The sequence below is a fragment of the Bos indicus x Bos taurus genome, unplaced genomic scaffold (assembly GCF_003369695.1).
Source record: "Bos indicus x Bos taurus breed Angus x Brahman F1 hybrid unplaced genomic scaffold, Bos_hybrid_MaternalHap_v2.0 tig00478984_arrow_arrow_obj, whole genome shotgun sequence".
Classification (NCBI taxonomy): Eukaryota; Metazoa; Chordata; class Mammalia; order Artiodactyla; family Bovidae; genus Bos; species Bos indicus x Bos taurus.
In genome coordinates, this window is record NW_020868237.1 from 1 (window position 1) to 25,854 (window position 25,854).

A 25,854-nucleotide genomic window follows, 5' to 3' on the forward strand; every position below is an offset into this window, starting at 1 on the left:
TCTGAACACTATTGTTGATGAGACTATCTTTTACTCATTGTATTGTCTTGGTTCCCATGGGTTAAATGAACCATAACTGTATAAGTATTTGTCTCAGGACTGTCGATTCTATCCCATTGATCTAGGTGTCTGTCCTTGAAAAGCCAACTCCACAAAAGGATTGAAGCAGCTTAAGCTGTTTCTGGCGAGTTTTAGTTGGTTGTGCGGGGATCCTGCTTTGAACCCAGAGTTTTTAGGAAAGATTACTTTTAAGGGGAAAACATCTGAGATGCAGGATGCAGAAAGAAGCCTTCTCTGAGTTTCTCTCATCTGACTCAAAGCAGACAATTCTGGGATTTAAAGGGGTAATACTCTTTAGGGAGAGGCTGCCAAGAGGATGAAGGTGAGTAAAACTTGGTGGAAGTAAATAATTCTATACTATGCTTTTTGTAATTTGTAGTAGACACTTCCTTCATTTTTAGTGGTTACCTTTGGAGTTATTTTTCTGGGATTTTTCTGTCTTTGTATCATTAACTTATTTCACTCTTTCTGTCTCCTTTGTGGGATACTGTTTTTAATAATTTTAAATTAATTGATTAATTAAGTGTGTCTGCCTGGATCTTGGTTACTGCACAGTCTTTCCTAGTTGTGGTGCACGGGTTCCTCCTTGGGTGGCTTCTCTTGCTGCAGAGCACAGGCTGCAGTAGTTGTGGCATGTGGGCTTAGTTGCCCGTGGCATATGGGGTCCTCCAGGCAGGGGACTGAACCTGGGTCTCTGCCTTGGCAGGCGGATTCTTAACCACTGAGCACCAGGGAGGCCTTGTGGGAGAATTCTGAAGCTTTTCTGTCTCTCTGCTCTGACAAACCACCAGGCTGCCTCCTGGAAACCTGTCTCTGGATTTCCAGAAGGTGGCTCTAGAGCTTCAGTCTGTGGACTCGCCCAGGAGCGGGGACTGGTTTTCTAAGCCTGCGTCTGGTCTACCCGAGATCCTCAGGATGTTGCAGGGGAGGGACCCCAAGGAGCCCCAGAAGAGTCGGGGGAGGTGTGGGTCCAGCACTCAGGTACTGAGGGTGCCTGTGGATGCAGCAGAGAGATTCTCCGCTGTGGTGCTCCCAGAGGTATGCGATTGGACTCCCTGAGAAAAGCAATCCCTTTCATGCCCTTTGAAATGTTTATCTGTGTCTTTCCAAATATTTTTCCTCTCCCTCTTCATGGAGGTCCTGTCTCACGTCTCTGATGCTGCTGTAGATGTTGTCCTTCTCAGGTGTCTGCTGCGATGTCCTGGAGAACAGGGTAGGCTGAGCACTCGCGCTCATCTCATCATCCCTTTTCTGTGGAGGGATGTTTCCTTGCGTGGGGAGGAAAAGATTCTCTCACCTCCATCTTTGGTTTGATCAGACTGGTTTGGTTTTTTTTTTTGGAGTGCCAGAACCTCTCTGCAGGAAAGCTGACCTTCTACAAGTTCTCTCTCACACGTGAGAATCTGCCAGATCAGAATCCGTGTCTCTCTGCCTTGGCAGGCAGATTTACCACTGAGCCACAAAGAAGCCCAAATGAAATATTTTTTTTGACCTCTAGCTATTCAGGGAGGTTTTCAGAGAGCTCCTAAAACATCTCAAAGAATGATTGACCTCATCATGGATTGGCATTGGCACATGTAATTACATGGGTACCATCAGCAGATTCCCTGTAAAAGGCAGAGCCCCCTCACTAGTTTTTGCCTGGGGATCCCATGGACAGAGGAGCCTTTCGGGCTATAGTCTGTTGGTCTCGAAGAGTCGGACCAACTGAAGTGACTGACCACAAAGCATTTAAATAAGTGTGATAACCTTCTTAGGTTATATTGGAAGGATAAATCTTATTAATATGTGTTCTAAAAATTATATGAAAATTCCTAAAAATCTGATATGTCCTGGTAAATTATCAGTCACAATTCAGGATATTATCCTAAAAATTGAATGTTACAGAAATAAATCAAAATTCTCTTTTCTTTTTTTCTTACTTTGATTGTTATTTAATTTTCCATCAACAGAGCCAAACACCCCAGTGTTCGATCCCATTAACATAGGTTATGTAAGGACTCATCATGTGTCTTATTTCTCCCTTCTTTGCCAAGCCTTTAGAGGGTTAGGGGAACATTAGGTGACTTTCAGGTTCACTTGGCAGTAAATGGGGAGGCATGGGGTGGGGGGAAAAGGAATGTGTGATGCCTGGAAGTGTGTTAATGTTGTACCCCTATCCCTGGAAAGAGAGCAGACCCTCAGTCATCTCCAAACCCCTTCCTCTCACCTTCTTTCCCTGCTTATAACCACTCACTGACTTTTGCGATCTGTGGGAACCATCCATTTAAATAACATATTCATGGAATAACACACTCATGATTTGCTCTTCTTCTCCTTCTTCTGCCAGCTTGTTTCCCCTCTCATCAATCTACAACCAAAGAATATCATTAAAAAAATCTTTCTTTCCATGAGAATGCTGCCCACCTACATCAATCATTTATGATTTTCCATATGAAAGTGAGATCAGATGAAGGGAAGAGGTTCCCCTCTCAAAGAACCCTTCACCACTTCTCTTAACCCCTCTCTTCTCTCTCCTCTTCAATTTCTCTCTTCTTTTTCTCTCCTGTGAAATGATCTAGCCATCACCAGCTATATAACATTGTGTGTTTAGTCTCTAAGTCATGTCTGACTCTTTTTCAATCCCCTGGACCACAGCCCACCAGGCTCCTCTGTCCATGGGATTTTTCAGGCAAGAACACTGGAAGCAGTTGCTATCTCCTCCTCCAGGGGATCTTCCCAATTGAGGGATTGAATGTATCTCCTGCATTGGCAGGTAGATTCTTTACTATCCACTGGAGCCACCAGGGAAACCAGTCGTAGACTAGACATGGCCTTAAAGTCTCATTTTCTGTTCCAAGTCATTTAACAAAATATTATTTTACCCAAACAAATACTGTGGTCTCCCTTTGATAATTACGGGTAAATAAAAAGTTCCCCATCTTGGGTCATGTAAAATATTACATGTACATATGATTCTTTCATTAAATATCTCATCAATATAAATGAGCACTTATTGTATTTCAGACACTGTTTTAGCCACTGGGAAGCAAATGGTGGTCAAAAGTGTGAAGAGGTGAATGCATCTCTCTTCTTTCAAATTCATATGTTGAAGTCCTGGTCTCCAGGACTTCAGAAAGTGACTATATTTTGTGGGGGGCCTTAAAGAGGTAATTAAGATTAAATGAGGACATGAGGATGGGCCCTAACAAAGATGACTATACCCATATGTCAAGAGGCTATTAGAATGCGAAGAGAGCATACAGAGAAGACAAGAGGTGACAGATACAGCAAATAGTATTACAAGACAACTAGATACATTGATTTTAGATCAACAATGAACCTTAACACATATACTTTGATACATATATGACATATACATCTTTTGTGTGCATTAACTATACATCTTTTAATATATACATACACATGTACAAGCATATGTCATTTTATTGTGCTTTGCAGATGCTGCATTTTTTTGCAAACTGAGGGTTTGTGGCAATTCTGGGTTGTCAGATGACACCTAGCATTTTTCATCAATAAAATACTTTTAAGTTAAAGTATTTACATTTTTTAGATAGAATATATGGCACACTGAATAGACTACAATGTAGTGTAAACATAAGTTTATACGCACTCAGTTCAGTGCACTCAGTCATGTCCAACTCTTTGTGACCCCATGAATCCAGCATGCTAGGCCTCTGTCCATCACCAACTCCTGGAGTCCACCCAAACCAAGGTCCATTGAGTCGGTTAAAAAAAAAATTTGAGTGATTCTCTTTAATGCCAGTTCTCTTCACTATGGTAGTCTGGAATCAAACCAGGAATATCTCAGAGGCATGCCTGCAGGGTCCTGTTGTGGTTGTTCAGTTGCTAAGTCATGTACAAGTCTTTGTGACCCTGTGGAATGCAGCACACCAGGTTCCTCTATCCTCCACTATGTGATGGAGATGTCCATTGCGTTAGTGATGCTATCTAAACATTTCATTGTCTGTTCCCTCTTCTCTCCTGCCCTCAGTCTTTCCCAGAATCAGGGTCTTTTCCATTGAGTCAGCTCTGCACATCATGTGGCCAAAGTATTGGAGCTTCAACTTCAGCATCAATCCTTCAAATGAATATTCAGGATTGATTTCCTTTAGGGTTGACTGATTTCATCTCTTTGCAGTACAAGGGCCTCACAAGAGTCTTCTCCAGCACCACAGTTTTTCAAAAGCATCAATTCTTCAGTGTTCAGCCTTTTTATGGCCAACTCTCACATCCATACATGACTACTGGAAAAACCATAGCTTTGACTAGACAGACTTTGTCGGCAAAGTAATCTCTCTGCTTTTTAATATGCTGTCTAGGTTTGTCGTAGCTTTCTTTTCAAGGAACAAGCATTCTTTAATTTCATGGCACAGTCACTGTCTGCAGTGATTTTGGGAGCCAAAGAAGAGAAAATCTGTCACTGCTTCCACTTTCTTTTATATTTGCCAGGAAGTGATGGGACCAGATGCTATGATCTTAGTTTTTTTGAATGTTGAGTATTAAGTCAGGCTTTCTGCTCTCCTCTTTCACCTTCATCAAGAGTCTTTTTATTTCCTCTTCACTTTCTGTCATTAGGATGGTATCATCTGAGGTTGTTGATACTTCTCCTGGCAATCTTGTTTTCCAGCTCATGATTCATCCAGCCCAGCATTTTTCATGATGAATTCTGCATATAAGTTAAATAAGAGATGAACACATTTGGCCTTAACATACTCTTGCCAGTTTTGAACCACTCCACCATTCCATGTTGGATTCTAACTGTTGCTTCTTGACCTGCATACAGGTTTTCTCAGGAGACAGGTAAGGTGGTCTGGTATTCCCATCTCTTTAAGGATATTCCACAGTTTGTTGTGATCCCACAGTCAAAGGCTTTGCCATAGTTAATGGAGCAGAATTGATGTTTTTCTGGACTTCCCTTGCTTTCTCTGTGATCAAAAAAAATAGGCAATTTGATCTCTGGTTTGTCTGCCTTTTCTAAAGCCAGCTTGTATCTGGAAGTTGTCAGTTCACGTACTGTCGAAGTCTAGCTTAGGATTTTGAGCATTACCTTGCTAGGCTGTGAAATGAACACGGTCGTTTGGTAGTTTGAACATTCTTTTGACATTACCCTTCTTGGGACTGGAATGAAAACTGACCTTTTACTTCAAATTTTTGATGACCTAATATTTAAAGTGTAAATCTTACACAATATATGATTACCTATGTTTCCTCCTCAAGTGGCCAGCTCTGTGCTCAGGCTGGAGATGGGAACAAGGAGTTGTTTTCTCAGGTGCCAGGTTAACATTGTCTTTCTCCTGCTGGTTATGTTGTTGTACTTTCTTTCGTGAAAATTGGTTTTGCTGCACACTTAAGAAGCATGTATTTTTCTGTATGTACATCATGCTTTGAAAAGCTTACTTAAAAATTAAAGTCACTTAGTCCACTGACAATAGAGACGGGGCTGTAGATGCATACACCTTCACTATCCATAGAGGCTGAAAGTGTTCATGTAGCAGAAGACACCTCCTATGTATGTAGGGATTCTACACAGCATCTATGACTGTGGTTAAGATGACTCAGGACTAGGGGTGTTTTTTGTCAAGAGTCTGGGAGGTGGAGGCTGGTGGTTGTTGCTCATCATTCTCCTCCAGGCTGTGTCGGATCCCATATCCAAAGTATATGAGAAATCCTAGTAAGGAAGTGAGAAAATGAGAAGGATAAGTAGGCACTCTTCCTGGTACAAGTGTCTAATAGGCCTCCTATTATGGTGGCCAAGAAGCTTAGGGGAGCTCAGTTTGGGATCTGTTACTCAAGAGGGCTCTTTATCCCAGAAAGCCACTTACCAATCACATTCCAGATGCCAAATATGGCCCAGGTCCCAGAAGTTATCTGCATCATCAAGTAAATGTTCACAAAGATGCTCACCAGTGGGAGGACAGGCAGAGCAGGGACCTGTGGGATCCGTGGATTTAGCAGTTCCCCTCACCCCCTGGATGTTTTAGACCATGAAGCGTGTTCACTCCAGGTGGACAGTTTGAGCACATAAGGTCACTTACCTTAAATAAAGAGGAATGGGGTTCTGGGGCTGCCTCCAGATGATGACTGTGACCCCAATGATGAGCAGCAGCAGCAGCACAGCCACTGGTGTGTACCCAGAGCCTGCAGAGAACCCCTGACTGGACCACTGGACCACGATCAGGCTCAAGATTATCATCAGGAGAACTTCAGGGTCAAGGTGGAGGAGAACAGGTTCAACTTCAGAAGCTGAAGAAGTCAAGACCTTGGGTCACACCTCTCCCCAGGCTGCCCACCTCAGCAAGGGCCCTCTATATCACCAAGCTCCTCAGTTGACAAAATATACATTTCAACACCATACTGTCAATTTCAGAAAACGACCAAAGAGAAATCCCACTGCTCACCGAGTAGTGAGGCACATCCGTAGACAATCTGGCCAGATTTCCTAGTGGGGATGGTGCTGATAGGGAACCATAGACTCTTTAGAACATTTGAGTTTCTTGCTTCAGGTTCAGAGTCCAACGGATGTTCATCAAGGTCAGGCATCTCAATTTCCTCCTCTGTGTTCTCATTCTTGCTTAAATTCTGGTCTGGCTGGTACTGAATTAGAGGTTTTAAGGCAATATTAACAGCAGCAGCCCTACTCATCCAACATCACACAGCCTATTCCCCATGTATCCTGTCTTAAGCAGAGAAGGACTTTTAGAAGATAGCATGAAGGAGCAGATGGTTACCTCCCAACTAATCTCCAAGGCTCCACACCAATGTGTAGTGGGGTCTCACCTGAGGACAAGAACAGAAAATGCACCAGGGAGTTAATGAGCAGGGTCCCAACTGACACGAGGTCCACAAGGTCTGTCAACTTGAACAGTAATGCCATGACCCCTAGAATGAGGGCACAAACAAGGTGGGGAAGGGAGTGAGAAACATCTGGAAATATGTAAGTTAAGGTGTGGGTTTCATTTTTTTTGTTTTTTACCTGTAAGATTTCCAGCAGACATAATGGCCACGACACGGGTGCCTGTGCGGACATGGATCCGGGTAAGTATCCGGAAAAGGAGCCCGTCCTTTGCCATCATGTAGATCAAAGGAGGCATTCTGAACATGGCACTCTGAAGTCTGGAAGAGACGATGGAAACATATAAGGATGTGGAGAAGCAGGACAGACTGGGACTTCTCTCTTGTCAGCTTGGGGTAAGGTGTCTCTCTGTCTTCTCTACCAATCCTAAGGCTGGGAGATCTGAGCATCTGACAGTAGACAGGGAGAAAACCATGGCGCTAACCTGGATATAAGAGCACAGAGGGTGCCAATAGTCACGAAGTATCTGGCGGGGAGCCACCAACTATAGAGAATGGCTTGAGGCAAAGGGTCATGAGGCTGAATCTGGTGGTAGGGCACCATGAGGGTGAGTGCCGCTGAAACACCAGAGTAAGCTAAAAAGCAGATGAAGATCGTGATCATGATGCTCCAGGGGATGGAACGACGAGGATTTATAGCTTCTCCCCCTGCAGAAAGGGAAGAAGTGTTGGGTCAGGATAACACACTGGGTGAAATCCCCTTCCTTCTTGTACTCCACAAGCAGGCTTCCACTAAGCCAGGGGCAGCCAGTCTGTTCCCAAACCCCAGATGGGACATACAGTGACCGTCTTACCTTTAGTGGCAACAGCAGTAACACCAAAAAAAGTAGAAACACGTAGATGCTCCCTGGAGAATCCCTTCAAAGCCAAAAGGTGCAAACCCTCCAGAACCCAGAAGGCCCAAGCTATGGTGAGAGAAGGAAAGAGAAATAACGTGGGTGAGGCGTGTTAAGCCATCTCTACTGAGCTTCTTCCTTCATACCTCAAGTCCTGGCTTCAGGACTCACTTCATCTGGATCCACCAGCCCAGATATCTTTAGTTCATACCGTACCAGCTCTGCATGCCCGTCACCCATATATTATGGCCAATATTACCCTCCTAACCATAGATGTCTCTGGATCCAGATGTGTTCAGTTTGTAGTCTTGTTCTGTGAGCTTCCAGTTATGCAGATCTCCCTTAACAAAGCCAGTGATGATAATGAAAATGAGAACCAAAATGTTGATTCCTATGGATATTTTGGTAACCAGGATGGACTCACGAGCTCCAAGAAGCAGTAGTCCTGTGGGAAAGATGTAATATAAAACACTCAAACTATTGATATATTATAGATACACTGGTCATAGAAACACCCTTTTTCTTTAAAATAATAATTTATTTATTTTAATTGGAGGATAATTACTTTAAAATATTGTATTGGTTTTGCCATACATCAACATGAATCCGCCACAGGTATACACCTGTTCCCCATCTTGAACCCCCTCCCTCCTCCCTCCGGTACCATCCCTCTGGGTCTTCTCAGTGCACAAGCAGCTTCTCTAACCAAGAAACTTGACAAGCCACCTGTACAACCCCACCCACAGCAAGGAAACTCCACAATAAAGAGAACTTCACCACTGCCAGAATACAGAAAGGATACACCAAACTCAGCAACATAAACAAGATGAAGAGACAAAGGAATACCCAGCAGGTTAAGGAACAGGATAAATGTTCACCAAACTAAACAAAAGAGGAAGAGATAGGGAATCTACCTGATAAAGAATTCTGAATAATGATAGTGAAAATGATCCAAAACTTGAAATCAAAATGAAATCACAGATAAATAGCCTGGAGACAAGGATTGAGAAGATGCAAGAAAGGTTTAACAAGGACCTAGAAGAAATAAAAAGAGTCAATATGTAATGAATAATGCAATAAATGAGATCAAAAACACTCTGGAGGCAACAAATAGTAGAATAACAGAGGCAGAAGATAAGATTAGTGAATTAGAAGACAGAATGGTAGAAATAAATGAATCAGAGAGGAAAAAGAAAAACGAATTAAAAGAAATGAGAACAATCTCAGAGACCTCCAGGACAGTGTTAAACGCCCCAACATTCGAATCATAGGAGTCCCAGAAGAAGAGGACATGGAAACACCCTTTTTCAACAACGCAAGAGATGACTCCTCACTTGGACATCACCAGAAGGTCAATACTGAAATCAGATTTATTATAATCTTTGTAGCTGAAGATGGAGAGGCTCTATACAGTCAGCAAAAGTAAGACCTGGAGCTGGCAGGCTCAGATCATTAGCTCCCTATTGCAAAATTCAGGCTTAAATTGAAGAAAGTAGGGAAAACTACTAGACCATTCAGGTATGACCTAAATAAAATCCATTATGATTATACAGTGGAGGTGAGAAATAGATTCAAGGGATTAGATCTGGTAGGCAGACTGTCTGAAGAATTAGGAATAGAGATTCCTAACACTGTACAGGAGGCAGTGACCAAAACCATCCCCAAGAAAAAGAAATGCAAAAAGGCAAAATGGTTGTCTGAGAAGGCTTTAAAAATAGCTGAGGGAATATGAGAAGTGAAAGGCAAAGAAGAAAGGGAAAGATATAATGAACTGAATGCAGAATTTCAGAGAATAGAAGGGTGAGACAAGAAAGCCATCTTAAGTGAACAATGCAAAGAAACAGAGGAAAACAGTAGGATGGGAAAGACTAGAGATCTCTTCAAGGAAATTGGGGATATTAAGGGAACATTTCATGGAAGGATGGGCATGATAAAGAACAGAAATGGTAAGGCCTAACAGAAGCAGAAGAGATTAAGAAGAGGTGGCAAGAATACCCAGAACTACACAAAAAAGGTCTCAGTGGCCTGGATAACCAAGATGTGTGGTCAATCACCTAGAACCAGGCATCCTGGAGTGTGAAGTCAAGTGGGTCTTAGGAAGCAATACTACAACAAAGCTAGTGGAAGTGATGGAATTCCAGCTGAGCGATTTCAAATCCTAAAAGATGATGCTGTGAAAGTGCTGTATTCGATATGTGAACAAACTTGGGAAACTCAACAATAGCTTTAGGACTTCTAGATCAGTATTCATTCTAACCCCAAAGAAGGGAAATGCCAAAAAATGTTCCAACTACTGTACAATTGCACTCATTTCACATGCTAGCAAGTTTATGCTCAAAATCCTTCAAGCTATGCTTCAGCAATATGTGAACCAAGAACTTTCAGATGTACAAAGAGTTAAGAAAATGCAAAGGACCAGAGATCAAATTGCCAACATTTATTGGATCACAGAGAAAGTGGGGGGAAATACCAGTAAATCATATACTTCTGCTTCATTTGACTACACTAAAGCCTTTGACTGTGTGTGTATCACAAACAGTGGAAAATTCTTAAAGAGATAAGTATACCAGACCACTCTACCTGTATCTGAGAAATCTATGCAGGTCAAGAAGCAACAGTTAGATCCAGATATAGAATAATGGACAGGTTCCAAATTGGGAAAGGAGTACATCAAGGCTATATTGTCACCCTGCTTATTTAACTTATATGCAGAGTACATTATGCAAAACGCCAAGCTGGATGAAGCACAAGCTGGAATCAAGATTGCCAGGAGAAATATCAACAATCTCAGATATGCATATGATACCACCCTAATTGCAGAAAACGAAGAGGAATTAAAGAGCTCCTTGATGGAAGTGAAAGAGGAGAGTGAAAAAGCTGGCTTAAAAATCAGCATTCAAAAAGCGAAGACCATAGCATATGGTCCATCACTTCCTGGCAAATAGAAGAGGAAAAAATGGAAGCAGTGACAGATTTTCTTTTCTTGGTCTCCAAAATCACTGCAGACAGTGACTGTAGCCATGAAATTAAAAGACATTTGCTTCTTGGAAGGAAAGCTATGGCAAACATAGACAGCATATTAAAAAGTGGAGACATCACTTTGCCTACAAAGGTCTGTATAGTCAAAGCTATGGTTTTTCCAATAGTCATGTATGGATGTTAGAGTTGGACCATAAGAAGGCTGAGCACCAAAGAATTGATGCTTTAAAATTATGCCAGAGGTGATTATTGAGAGTCCCTTGGACAGCAAGGGGAACAAACCAATCAATCCTAAAGGAAACCAACCCTGAATATTCATTGAAAGGACTGATGCTGAAGCTCTAATACTTTGGTCTGATGGGCAGAACTGACTCATTGGAAAAGATTCTGATCCTGGGTAAGGTTGAGGGTCAGAGGAGAAGAGGGTGACAGAGAATGAAATGGTTGGATAGTGTCACTGACTCAATGGACATAAATTTGAGCAAACTCCAGGAGATAGTGGAGGACAGAGGACCTTGGCATACTATAATGCATGGGGTTGCAAAGAGCTGGATATGACTTAGTGACTGAACAACAACAGGAAGCAGAGAAATAGTTGCTCAGGGCTGGCAGTTGGTGGTGGTGGACAAACAGATAGTGACTGCTCAGTGGTTACAGAGGTGTTGAATGTGTTTTGGAACTAGACGGAGGTGATGGTGGTTGCTCAAAATTACAGATGTGCTTAATGCTATTGAATTGTACACTTTAAGATGGTTAATTATTGTGGCAATCTTCTCAGAATACATGTCTAACAAAGCAAGATGTACACCTTAATCTTACACAATGTTGTATGTCAGTTATATTTCACTGAAGCTGGGAAAAATTACAAAGTGGTTAATTTTATGCTATGTGAACTTCCTCTCAATTAAAAAAAAAAATCTTTGGCCTCAGTACAAAGGAAGACTTGTTGGTCTAAGTAAATGATTCTCAGCTTGGGGTAATTTTATTCCCCAAGGGACATTGGCACTGTCTGGAAACACCCTGATTGCCACATTTGGGGGTGGGTGGATGTCACTGGTATCTAGTGAGCAAAGGCCAAGGATGATACTCAACACTCAATAATGATTAAAAAAAGAAATTAAAATTCACAGGACAGTCCCCTCACACAAAAGAATGATAAGCGCAAATTGTCAATAGTGCCAACGGTGGAAAACAATGGTCTGTGTCTTAGCTTCTGTCTCAAGACCCTTCTTTCTATTTCTAATCCCCCACTATTCTGCTATGTCAAGCCTTTCCTACACCAGCTCTCGCTCCACACCCCGCTCTCTTTCCATCCTATCATTGAGTCTTGTCTCACCTGTCATCAGCAGTAAGGGCCCAGGGCAAAAAAGTCTGCATATGTGGCCAGGGAGTAAGGCAGGTGCAGAGAGAAAGTTTCCTGTAATGCCTGAGAGATATGATTCCCAATTAGGCTGTCAAAGACGTAACTCGAGGCCCTGGCCAAGCTGGCAGTGCCTACAGAGGCAGAAGAAGGAACATTCATTGAAAAACAAAAATTGATGTGTCATGGAATCTAAAAACACAGATAAAATACCTGTATATACGAAAAGCCTATATATGCACAAATACCTGTATATACAAATACCTGCTACAAAATACAAAAATCAAAGTGTTTCTTTTCATGGTTTGGGGAGAGTAGATCCAAATGATTCACCAAAATGTTAGATGTTTTAATGTTAGGAGCAGATCAATGCTATACAAGAAAAGAAAACATGTAAGTGGGACTGGGAGGGCTGGGATAAGGCATGAAATTTGAAATCAAGTGGTAAAGGAAAATCCCAGGAAGGCAAACTGAGCAAAGGCTTCACTATGGTGAGGGGATGAGCCTGTGGGACATGCCTCCCTCTTACCCACTCCTACAGTTCCCTTTCCTTCTGGGTTCATGGTCCATCATTTAAGGACACAGGATAGAAGAGTTGAATGCAGTTGTGGGGTCTTCCTGACACTATTATCAACTTCCCTCCACGAGGCGAGAATGAAGTGCTCATGAATGACTGAGAACCCAATCCTCCAACATAGTTTCCCAATCTTAAGCCCCACACCTTTCGCTGCCCCATCATCTCACCAATGACTAAGGGAAGTATGCGGTTCCAGCCAATGACAAAGGCATAGAGTTGACCCATCGTGACATAGCTGTAGAGATACACAGAACCGGAGCGTGGTACCCAGGCCCCAAATTCAGCATAGCAGAGCCCAGATAACATAGAAAACAGGGCAGCCACCAAGAACGAGATGATGGTTGCTGGTCCAGCTATGTACTTGGCCACTGCACCAGCCACAATGTACACGCCAGATCTCAGCATTCTGCCCACTCCCAAGATCACCAGGTTTAGGATGTTCAGATGAGCCACGCATTCTCAGACTCCGCTATGGCTTCCAGTGGCCGCTTGCGGATGAGCTTCTGACCAATTTCGTGAAAAAACTGATGCAACATCTTAGACGTAGTTGAGGAGGCTACAGTCTGCTGAGAAAACAAGACACAAAGCCATTAAGAATGTCCATCCACCCTTGGCACTGGGGTCCACTTCTATTATGGAAGTGATGGGGGGAGCAGGTGGTAAAAGCACACACTGGGCAAGCCCTCATCTCTGAGATTTGGTTTCTACACTCATAGAGAAGACTTCTAATTTGTCTCAAGTTACTGGAAAGTTTGCCTGAAAAGAAGTGAGATGGAGTTGATTATGTCTCCCCAAATGTGCCCCTTTGACAGGTAAATCTCAGGAGACACAAGAGTTCAAAATGCAGTACTTGGATGCAATCTCAAAAACGACAGAATGATCTCTGTTCATTTCCAAGGCAAACCATTCAATATCACAGTAATCCAAGCCTATGCCCAACCAGTAATGCTGAAGAAGCTGAAGTTGAATGCTTCTATGAAGACATACAAGACCTTCTAGAACTAACACCCCAAAAAGATGTCCTTTTCATTATAGGGCACTGGAATGCAAAAGTAGGAAGTCAAGAAACACCTGGAGTAACAGCCAAATTTGGCCTTGGAGTACAGAATGAAGCAAGGCAAAGGCTAATAGAGTTTTGCCAAGAGAACGTACTGGACATAGCAAACACCCTCTTCCAACAACACAAGAGAAGACTCTACACATGGACATCACCAGATGGTCAACACCGAAATAAGACTGATTATATTCTTTATAGCCAAAGATGGAGAAGCTCTATACAGTCAGCAAAAACAAGACTGGGAGCTGACTGTGGCTCAGATCATGAACTCTTTATTTCCAAATTCAGACTGAAATTGAAGAAAGTAGGGAAAACCGCTAGACCATTCAGGTGTGACATAAATCAATCCCTTATGATTATTCAGTGGAAGAGAGAAATAGATTAAGGGACTAGATCTGATAGATAGAGTGCCTGATGAACTATGGACGGAGGTTCGTGACATTGTACAGGAGACAGGAATCAATGCCATCCCCATGGAAAAGAAATGCAAAAGAGCAAAATGGCTGTCTGGGGAGGCCTTACAATAGCTGTGAAAAGAAGAGAAGTGAAAAGCAAGGAGAAAAGGAAAGATATAAGCATCTGAATGCAGAATTCCAAAGATAGCAAGAAGAAATAAGAAAGCCTTCCTCAGCGATCAATGCAAAGAAATAGAGGAAAACAACAGAATGGGAAAGACTAGAGATCTCTTCAAGAAAATTAGAGATACCAAGGGAATATTTCATGCAAAGATGGGCTTGATAAAGGACAGAAATAGTATAACCTAACAGAAGCAGAAGAAATTAAGAAGAGGTGTCAGGAATACACAGAAGAACTGTACAAAAAACATCTTCACAACCAGATAATCATGATGGTGTGATCACTCACCTAGAGACAGACATCCTGGAATGTGAAGTCAAGTGGGCCTTAGAAAGCATCACTATGAACAAAGCTAGTGGAGGCGATGAATTCCAGTTGAGCTATTTCAAATCCTGGAAGATGATGCTGTGAAAGTGCTGCACGCAATATGCCAGCACATTTGGAAAACTCAGCAGTGGCCACAGGACTGGAAAAGGTCAGTTTTCATTCCAATCCCAAAGAAAGGCAATGCCAAAGAATGCTCAAATTACCACACAATTGTACTCATATCACATGCTAATAAAGTAATGCTCAAAATTCTCCAAGCCAGGCTTCAGCAATACGTGAACCATGAACTTCCAGATGTTCAAGCTGGTTTTAGAAAAGGCAGAGAAACCAGAGATCAAATTTTAACATCGCTGGATCATCAAAAAGCAATAAAGTTCCAGAAAAACATCTATTTCTGCTTTATTGACTATGCCAAAGCCGTTGACTGTGTGGATCACAATAAACCCTGGAAAATTCTGAAAGAGATGGGCATACCAGACCACCTGACCTGCCTCTTGAGAAAACTGTATGCAGGGCAGGAAGCACCAGTTAGAACTGGACATGGAACAACAGACTGGTTCCAAATAGGAAAAAGAGCACGTCAAGGCTGTGTATTGTCACCCTGCTTATTTAACTTATATGCAGATTACATCATGAGAAACGCTGGGCTGGAAGAAACACAAGCTGGAATCAAGATTGCTTGGAGAAATATCAATAACCTCAGATATGCAGATGACCCCACCTTTATGGCAGAAAGTGAAGAGGAACTAAAAATCCTCTTGATGAAAGTGAAAGAGAGTGAAAAAGTTGGCTTAAAGCTCAACATTCAGAAAACGAAGATCATGGCATCTGGTCCCATGGGTCCCATGGGTCCCATTCTACTTCATGGGCAGTAGATGAGGAAACAGTGGAAACAGTGTCAGACTTTATTTTTTTGGGCTCCAAAATCACTGCAGACGGTGACTGCAGCCATAAAATTAAAAGACGGTTACTCCTTGAAAGGAAAGTTATGACCAACCTAGATAGCATATTCAAAAGCAGAGACACTACTTTGCTAACAAAGGTCCATCTAGTCAAGGCTATGGTTTTTCCAGTGGTCATGTATGGATGTGAGAGTTGGACTGTGAAGAAAGCTGAGCGCCGAAGAATTGATGCTTTTGAACTGTGGTGTTGGAGGAAACTCTTGAGAGTCCCTTGGATTGCAAGGAGATCCAACCAGTCCATTCTGAAGGAGATCAGCCTCGGGATTTCTTTGGAAGGAATGATGCTAAAGCTGAAACTCCAGTACTTTGACCACCTCATGCGAAGAGTTGACTCATTGGAAAAGGCTCTGATGTTGGCAGGGGTTGGGGGCAGGAGGAAGAGGGGACGACAGAGGATGAGATGGCTGGATGGCATCACTGACTCGATGGACGTGAGTCTGAGTGAACTCTGGGAGTTGGTGATGGACAGGGAGGCCTGGCGTGCTGCAATTCATGGGGTCGCAAGGAGTCGGACACGACTGAGCGACTGAACTGAACTGAACAAAACATACTCAGGAGAAGTTCTTTACCCCTCCCTTAACTGTTCAAAATAATGCAGATTCGGGGACCTATGCCAGGAAGACAGCTATTACCACAGAAAACCTTTAATTTCAGAAAGACTTACCTGCTTGGAGTGGACAAACATTTGTTCACCAGGCACTTGCTCTTCTCATCCTTCTGTGCATGGTCTTCCTCCCATTTGAAGGCCCAGATCCCCACCCGTTTCTCCTTAACTCAGGGGTCATATAAACCTCAGTTGTCTGACAGTCTTTGAGCCTCAAACATTTTTATGGGGGCTCCTGTATATTAAACTAACTGTTTCCTCTGTCTTATGTCAACTGAATTGTTAGTCCGGCTGAAGAATCCAGACAGCGAAGCCTTCTGCCCCTACAGAAGCAAAAGTTTCCAACACAGAGGCTGGCACACCATAAGTGCTTAATTGGTGTAAGTTGGATGGATAAGAATGCTGATTTTTGAATCAAAATCAACCAGCCCTGCTTGTCTGATTTTGCTGAAACTGCATTTCATCTTTTTTATCCTTTCCCTGCATAACAGGGCAAATTATCATCATTATTCCCCCCTTCTTGATACAGGTGAAGTGACTGTTTTAGGGGCTTGCTGAGCAGAGCGCTCAGACTCTGCACTTTTCTTCACCAAGTGTCCTGAAACCTGGACACTTTCTGTTTCATTGTTTGCAGAGTGACACGGAATAGTACTCTGTCCTGGGCAGAATGAGATGACATTTGAGGGGAGGCACAGACTGTAGCCCAGCTCAGTCAAAGCATCAAATTACAGTGGCCTCCCAACTGCCTGGAGGGAGGGGGGACTAACTTTCATTCTGAATCAGAAATGACAGGACTGTGTTTCCTGCTGCTTTGGGACATGAAATGTCTCCTGCCTACACAGCTTAGCAAGACTAGGCTGACCCAGTGACCACCCGTTATTGTGAGGGAGGCTTCCATCCCTGATACTCCAAAGTCCAAGTTTAACATTTTGATTAAGAGCAAGCATTCAAAAAGCCAGGAAACTATGAATAGAACCTTGGTTCTGCAACACTGCGGCACTCTTGAACAAGTCATATCCTTCTCTGGACTGTTTTGATCTTGCTCAAATGCTGCTGCTGAGCCCTTCTGCACCGTGAGTAGGAATGTAACATGGGACAGCAGCTATGGATGCAGTATGGTGCCTCCTCAAAAATGAAAAATACATTTACCACATGACCCAGTCACGCCACATTGGGTATATGCCCCAAGGAATTGACAATAGGGTTCAAAGACATATTTGTACACCTGTGTTCCTTAGCAGCATTATTCACATAGCTGAAAGTTGGAAGCAACCCAGATGTCCATCCATGAAGGAATGGATTAACACAATGTGGCTGTACATACAGTGGAATATTATTCAGCCTTAAACAGATAGGAAATTTTTTTTTCACATATATTTTTAAAATTTATTTTTAATTGGAGGATGATTGCTTTGCACTGTTGTGTTGGTTTCTGCCATACATCAACATGAATGAGCCATAGATATGCATACGTCTCCTCCCTCTTGACCCTCCCTCCCATCCCGCGCTACTCATCCCACCCTCTAGGTTGTCACAGAGCACCGGGTTGAGCTCCCTGCATCACCAGCAAATTCTTACTGGTGATCTCTTTTACATATGGTAGCATATATGTTTCAATGCTACTCTCTCAATTCATCCCACCTTCTCCCTCCCACTCTGTGTCCAAAAGTCTGTTCTCCAAAAGAGACAGGAAATTCTGATGCATGCTATAGTGTGGAGGAACACTGAGGACATTATGGTCAGTGGCATAATCCAGTCACAAAAAAACATGCTATGATTCCATGTCCATGAAGTACTGAGAGGAGTCAACTTCTTAGAGACAAAGTAGAATGGTGGTTTGCCAGGGGCTCGAATGAAGGGTGAAACTGGGTTACTGTTAAAATGGAGACACGGTTTTAGTTTTCTTCTTAGGAAAGAAGAGAAAAAGAGGTGAAAAGAGTTCTTAAGGTTGGTTGCACGACAATATAAATATACCTAACATCACTGAACTGTATAGTTAAAAATGGTTAAGATGGCAAATTTTAAGCTATACATATTTACCACCATATTTAAAATTTACTGCCAATAAGAAGAAATAGAGCCAAATCACAGAGTTGCTGGGTTAGCAAATCAATGGTGACTTAATATAAATCAGCACACAGCCCTCCTCTGAGGACACCAAAATCCACGGATGCTCAAGATCCTTACAGTCACTGGAGCATCCACAGAGGAGGAACCTGCAGAATCAGAGGGTCAACACTATACAGGAGACTGACATCAGTGGTCCTCACACCATAAACCCTGATCCAAGGGGAACTTTGATGTTGTTTGAGTGCCAGTCAAAAAAAAATGAGTCAGAATCTCCATGGTCTGATCCAACCCCCTGCACCACCAATTCCACATAAATCTGACAACTCCCACTCCTGTTTTCATCTGGAAAATAAGTCTGTCCACCCTCAGTCAGGAGCTGGGTTGACCCCCTCCACTCTGGGATTGCAGAGGTCTCTTTGGGAGGATGTGAATTCAGCACCCAGTCTCCTACAGAAGAGGGTGACCCAAGACTTACTGGATCCTTGGAGCAGAGCCTGGAGCACTGGATCAGTCAGGGAGGCTGAGGTTAAGTCATACAGGACTGGAGCTGAGACATCTCTAAGGATCAAAGCAGACAGCCCTGAGCACAGAAGACCGCCCTTACCCCCTGCATTGGTAGGGTGGAGATGAGGCTGGGTGGGCGGGGTACATCTGCCATGTTGCTATCAGCCTTGACCCTTCTGTGGTTACTCTCAGGGAGTGGTTCTGAGAGGGTTTTTTTTTTCCTTCTTTTTTAAAAAATTTTATATTATTACTCATTACATGAAATTTACCATTTTAACCATCTTTAAGTGTCCAAGAGGACTTCCCTGGTGGCTCAGATGGGTAAAATGTTTTCCTACAATGTGGGAGACCCAGGTTCAGTTTCTGGGTTGGAAAAATCCCCTGGAGAAGAAAATGGCAACCCACTCCAGTACTCTTCCCTGGATGGAGGAGCCTGGTAGGCTACAGTCCATGGGGTCGCAAAGAGTTGGACATAACTGAACGACTTCACTTTCACTTTCAAGTGTCCATTTCAGTAGAAATAAGTACGTTTGCATTTTTTGCAACCAAACTCCAGAACTTTTTTCGCCTTGCAAAATAGCAACTCTGGCCATTCAACAATAATCCTGCCTTTCTCCTTTCTGAGTTCCTGACAATCGTTGTCCTACTTTCTCTAAATCTGAGCACTTTGGGTGTCTCATTTCAGTGGAATCAAACATTATTTATCTTTCCTGTCAGGATTATTTTGCTCAGTAGAATGTGTACTAGATTCTTTTATGTTGTAGCATGGGTTATATTCCTCTTTTTAATGCTGAGTAATACTCTAGTATATGCACATACCACAGGGACTTAGCGATTCTTTGATCACTGGGTACTTGGATTGTTTTCATGTTTTAGTTATTGTGAATAATGCTGCTGTGAACAAGGATGTAGAAAAATCTGTTCCAGAGTGTGCTTTCAGTTCTCTGGGTACAGCCTCAAAGGTAGAATTGCTGGATCATAAGGTTCTAACATTTTATATCCTGTGATGGAGAAGATGTTTACATATTGAGGAATGGGGAAGTCATTTTGGCTTATTCATGGTTCAGGCTGCACTGTGTGTGAACTAAGTCTGTTTAACTCTCACAGCACATCTTTAACCCTGAGGTAAAGAATATCTGTTTTGAAGATGAGAACGAATAACTTCCTTCTCATGGCATCCATGTTAACACTCCCTGGAAGATAAAGTTCCCTTCCCAGACACCAGGGTCCTACTGTCTCACTGTCTATGTACTACGTCTGTTTCTTTTGAAACTTTAAGGAGTACACCCTGTCATGTTGATGTATGTGCTTCGTTTGGATGAGGTATAAGATTGTGCTTCAATGGAGCAGTTCCCCAGAGCTATCTGAGAGGGTGCCCCCAAAGCTATAGCCCTCCGTTTGGGTCAAATAAAACTTTCCTATTTCTCTTGTGTTTCTTGATTATTTTCCTGGACAGTGGAATTCATTGATCAGCAAGAACACTGAAGTAGAAAGAGTGTAAAACTAGGGGACCCAGCTCACAACCCTCCTCCCTCCCAGTAATTAATTGATTTGTTTTTGGTTGCACTAGGACTTTGTTGCTGTGCACTGTCTTTCTCCAGCTGCAGTGAGTGGGGCTGCTCTCTAGCTGTCATGCACTCTGTAGCTGCATTGTATGGGCTTATCACTGCAGGTGCTTTAGCCATAGACTGCCTTTACTTAGTGGCTAAGTCTTGTCTGATTCTTTCACAACCCATGGACTGTAGCCCATCAGGCTCCATTGTCCATAGGATTCTCCAAACAGTAATATTGGAGTGGGTTGCCTTTCCCCCTCCAGGAGATCTTCCCAACCCAGGGGTCAAACCCACATTTCTTTCACTGACAGGCAGATTCTTACTGTTGAGCCACCAGGGAACCCAATCATAGACATGGCTTTAAAATCTAATTTTCCACTCCAAGCAGTTTAACAATATTATTTTTCCCAATCAAATACTGTTGTCTCCCTTTAATTTTTTTGGTAAATGAAAAGTTCCCCATCTTGGGTCATGTAAATTATTACATGTATGTGTGATTCTTTTGTTATGCAGCTCATGAAATATGCCTGAGTACTTATTGTATTCCAGACACTGTTTTAGGTGCTACAAAGCAAATGGTAGTCAGAATTGTGATGGGAGTGAATGTATCTCCCCATCAAATTCATATATTGAAGTACTAAACCCTAGGACCTTGGAATATGACTCTATTTGGTGGTGAGAGGGTAACAGGCAGGAAGGCCAGGGGGCTCCAAATGGAAGAAATAGGCTGAAAGTGACAGACATTTTTTTTAAATCTCTCTTTTAAGTGGCAGGAAGAAAACTACAAGTGTCTGATTTTTTCCCCTTCTTTATGCAAATTTAAAAGGAGGTTTCTTTTAAAAATCCTGTGTGCCATGACAACAGTTTGTTCTACCTGAACTTAACTTTTCTCAAACCTTGAGCTAACCAATGCATTTTTCTTATGGAAATGTTTTTCTTACACTATGTTAATGAACTATGTATTTACCTTAAACTCTTTCTTTCTTTAAGTCAGTTCCAGCTAAGACTCAGAACCGATCATGGCTCAGAAAACCAATATATTTTACTCACACAAGTATTCAGCTATGTTAATGAAACTATATATTTGTTTGGAAACTCCCTTTCTTCAAGATTCATGTCAACTGCTTTATGGCCCAGGATGACTCACATTGTGCAATGTTATCTCAAAATGTATTTTGTGAGTGAGGGGCCTGGTACCACTCTCAGTTTTGTGACATTTCCTTTCTCTAATTAGCAGCCTGCTAGTAGCTATATCACTTCCTGCTAAAGACTAGCAGGGGGTCACTCTTTCTGCTCCCTTCTGATGTCTACGTCAGAAGCTCTGTCTGTTTTTTTTTATACTTTATTAAAACTTTATCACACAAAAGCTCTGAGCGATCAAGCCTCATCACTGGCCTGGGATGGAATTCCTCTCCTCCAGAGGCCAAGAATCCTGGCATCTTTCATGATTCAGCAACAACCTTTCAGTGGTAGGGCCTTAAAGAGATAATGAAGAATATATGAGGTCCAGGATGGGACCTAAGTCATATAGAATATGACTGTACTTTTGTGTGTGTTAGTTGCTCAGTCTTGTCTGACTCACTGTAAGCCTATGGACCGTAGCTGGTCAGGCTCTCTGTCCATGGGATTCTCCAGGCAAGAATACTGGAATGGGTTTCCAATTCTTTCTCCAGGGTATCTTCCCAATGCAGGGATCCAATCAGGTCTCTTGCATTGCTGGCAGATTCTTTACTGTTAAGTAGCTAGACTAGGAAAAAGAAGTCCAGAATGGCGCTGGCTAAAAGACAAAGGACGGAAAAGCACACAAAAATAGAACAAAGGAAGGTCCAAGGACTGGAAGGAGAACCTCTGGTAAAAAAAGCCTTCCTGGCTAGCCCAGTTTACAAAGGGCAGGCTCAGAGGAGAGGAGACAAATGTATAAAAAGAGGAGCCAAAATTGAGCCAGGGGCTTCTCTTCTCTTCACGTCTTTTGGGTCGGTCTGCCCTCATGCCTCTAGGATGTATTTACCTTTGCTTTCTAAATAAAACTGAGCTGTAACAAGGAGCTATAAGACTGGTCCACTGAATAAATTATGTGGTGCTAAAACACTGGTCTGTCCAAGGAAATTTACACAGGGCTGTAACATTGGTCCATCTGTCGCTTCAAATTTTTGTCATGACGAGACAGAACTGAGGAAATTAAAAACTCCCTTGACATATATGGTGCCGTGACTCAGGTTTAACCTGGCTGAAACAACCTCAGCTCAGCCCCCGTGAAGCAGAGGCCAACACAGCAGAAGCCCAACTTGGCGAAAGCTCCTGTGTGAAAGCTGATCAGGAACAAAACCCAGCACAGGGGAAATGAAAGGAAGCCAAGCATTGTGGAAACCAGGACAGCAAAAATAAACGCAGCAGAAAGCTCACGTGGCTCAGTCTCAGATTCCAGAAGACCTCCGGTTAAGGTAAGAGTTCCTTGGTCCTATGACTGGAAGGACATACGGCTAACAAAATCTTGATTCTTTTACAGTCACTTGTTTCTTGTTTCCTCAAACCCCCGATGAACAGGCAAGCGGCAGTGGGTGCAAATGAGGTACTCTGGCAGGGGCTACTCCTCAGTGTGTCCCAAAGGCTCCACTATCTGCTGGGCCCCAGTAGCAGTAACCCAAGAGAGGGGGATTCTTCTGTCCTTAATCTTCTTTTTGCCAAGGATCAGACCAATGAAAACTGAGCACAGGTCAGGTATTTAGCAGATTTTCAGGCAATTTATGAAATGGATTCCTCAGCACTTTCTGTCTCTATGAATATGACCACTTAATTCATGTAAATGAAATCATATAGCATTTGTTATTTCTTGTCACACTTCTTTTACTTATCACAATGTCCACTAGGTCATTTGCATTGTAGTCTATGTTTATTCTTTAAAAAAAATTTTTTTTTTTTTTTAAAATTTTGGCTGTGCTGAGTCTTTGTTGTAGCTGGCAAGCTTCATTTAGTTGCACTCTCAGACTTGCTCTGGGGCATGTGGGATCTTAGTTCCCTGACTGGGGATTGAACCCACATAGTGAAAGGTTATTGCTGAATGAAAAGATGCCAGGATTCTTGGCCTCCAGAGGAGAAGAATTCAATCTGGGCCAAAGACCAGGATTGATCGCTCAGAGCTTTTTGTGTAACAAAGTTTTATTAAAGTATAAAGGATATAGAGAAAGCTTCTGACATAGGCATCAGAAGGGGGCAGAAAGAGTACCCCCTGCTAGTCTTCAGCTGGATGTTATACAGTCACTCGAGTCTGTTAATGAAAGAAAGAAATGTCTTAAAACTCAGAATGGCACCAGACACTCATCCATAAGATGCATTTTGGGATAATCTTGGCACCAGATGATTCATCCTGGGCCATAAAACGATTGACTTGAATCTTGTAGAAGGGCAGATTACCATACAAATAGTTTCGTTTACATAGATTAGGGGAACAATATCTGAGTATAACATACTGGTTTGTTAAGTAGGTTCTGAGCCATTAGGCAGAACCAACTTGAAGACAGAGTCTGGGGTAAATGCATAGTACATTAACATAGCTTAAGACAAACATTTCCATAAGAAAAATGCATTGATTAACTCAGGTTTGAGAATAGTTAACTTCAGGTGAAACCAGGTGTCATTATGGCAACACAGTGTTTTAAGAGAAACGTCCTTTTTTTTTTTTTTTTTTGATTGGCTACGTGCACCTAGCACAATTTTTCTTTTTTCTTTTTTTTTTTCTTTTTATTTATTTATTTTTTTTTCTAATTTTATTTATTTTTTAAACTTTACATAATTGTATTAGTTTTGCCAAATATCAAAATGAATCCGCCACAGGTATACATGTGTTCCCCATCCTGAACCCTCCCTCCCTCTCTCCATACCATCCTCACGTTTTAAATTTGTATAGAGAAGGGAAAATGTCGCTAGTTTGTTTTCCTCCTGCCACTTAAGAGAGATAAAAATGTCTGACACTTGCAGCCTATTTCCTCCTTTGGAGACCGCTGGCTTCTTGCCTGTTACCCTTAATAGGCTGCATTGCAAGGAAGATTCTTAACCACTAGACCACCACGGAAGTCCCTTCCTTTCTTTGTAAGTGCTGAATAATACTTTGTTATTAGTATACCATGTTTGGTTTACCTGTTCTTTGGTCAATGGATACTCGGGTTGCAGTAATGATTTAAATATTATGAATAAAGCTGGTATGAACGTAAGTATACAAATATCTCTTCCAGGGTATGATTTCAATTCTGGGTATATCGCCAGAGGTAGAATTGCTGGATCCTATGGTTCTAAGATTTTTATCTGCTTGTTCCTAAAAGAGATCAGTCCTGGAAGGACTGATGATGAAGTTGAAATTCCAATACTTGGGCCACCTGATGTGCAGAGCTGATTAATTTGAAAAGACCCTGATGCTGGGAAAGATTGAGGGCAGGAGGAGAAGGGGACGACAGAGTATGAGATGGTTGGATGGCATCACGGACTCAATGGACATGGGTTTGGGTGGACTCTGGGATTTGGTGATGGACAGGGAGGCCTGGCGTGCTGCAGTTCTTGGGGTCGCAAAGAGTCGGTCACGACTGAGCGACTGAATTGAACTGACCTGAACTGAACTGTGATGGAGAAGATGTTCACATATTGAGGAATGGGGAAGTCATTCTGGCTCATCCATGGTTCAGCCTGAGTTGTGTGTGAACTAAGACAGCCTGTCAGACCTTCACAGCTCATCTGCTTTAAGCGTTGAGTTAAAAAAATGCGTTTTGAAGATCAAAATAAGCAAATCCCTTCTCACGGTGTCTGCATTAACACTCCCTGGAAGGTAAGGTTCCCTTCCCAGACACCAAAGTCCTGCTGTTTCACTGTCTATGTACTAAGTCTGTCTCTTTTGAAACCTTGAAGGAATTCACCCTGTCGTGTTGATGTGTGAGCTTCGTTTGCATGAGGTGTAAGACTGTGCTGGAAACCATGCTTCAGCAGAGCAGTTCCTCAGAGCTCTTGGAGAGGGGGCCTCCTAAGCTATAGTCCTCAGTGTGAGTCAAGTAAAACTTTTCCATCTCTATTGTGTTTCTTGATTATTTCCAGGGACACTTGAATTCATTAATCATCAAGGACCCTAAGCAGAACTGGGGACCCACACACACTCCTCCTCCCACCCAGTCCTCTTACACGACTCAACTCCCCATAGCCTGCACCTGATCTGAGACACTCCAGTGTGGGAGACCCCCAAGGCCAGCTGGACCCAACCACGAGAAGGGGAGTTTACAGTCTCTGATGTGAATTCAAGCAACAAAAGTATTGAACAATTGTCATGTCTGCAGCCAGCCTAGCACAAAGGGATGGAATAGGATCCCAAGGAGTCTGTTTTCTGGGAAGACTGAGCACCAAGGGAGGAAAGGGAGATATGCTGAAGGAGGTCAAAAGCACTACGTCTCACAGAAGGAAGAAATCAGGAGTCGGAGGGGAGGGATGAGCGAGTGAATGAGGGGTTAGTGAGTGGACAAGATTCTGACATACAACAAGTGACACACTTGATAACACAC

The 25,854-nt window shown here is 42.6% G+C and overlaps 1 protein-coding gene across 1 annotated transcript; it reads right to left on the reverse strand.

The window, feature by feature from the left end:
- Positions 1-6,787: 6,787 nt before the first annotated feature.
- Positions 6,788-13,072, reverse strand: LOC113889423 (cationic amino acid transporter 3-like). Its single transcript, XM_027536080.1, has 4 exons — positions 12,835-13,072; positions 7,341-7,563; positions 7,037-7,176; positions 6,788-6,942 (listed from the first exon to the last, which is right to left on the reverse strand). Exons 1-4 carry the CDS (start codon positions 13,070-13,072, stop codon positions 6,788-6,790), a joined length of 756 nt encoding a protein of 251 aa, XP_027391881.1.
- Between the last annotated feature and the right edge of the window lie 12,782 nt (positions 13,073-25,854).

Bases quoted from the DNA above. Each gene is read 5' to 3' on its own strand.
- LOC113889423 (XM_027536080.1), bottom strand. From the start codon at position 13,072: ATGCTGAGATCTGGCGTGTACATTGTGGCTGGTGCAGTGGCCAAGTAC. The intron at 7,564-12,834 runs GTGAGATGATGG...CCCTTTCTGCAG, and splicing joins CATACTTCCCTTAGTCATTG to GGGGAGAAGCTATAAATCCT. The intron at 6,943-7,036 runs GTAAAAAACAAA...CCCTCATTCTAG, and splicing joins GTCTGCTGGAAATCTTACAG to GGGTCATGGCATTACTGTTC.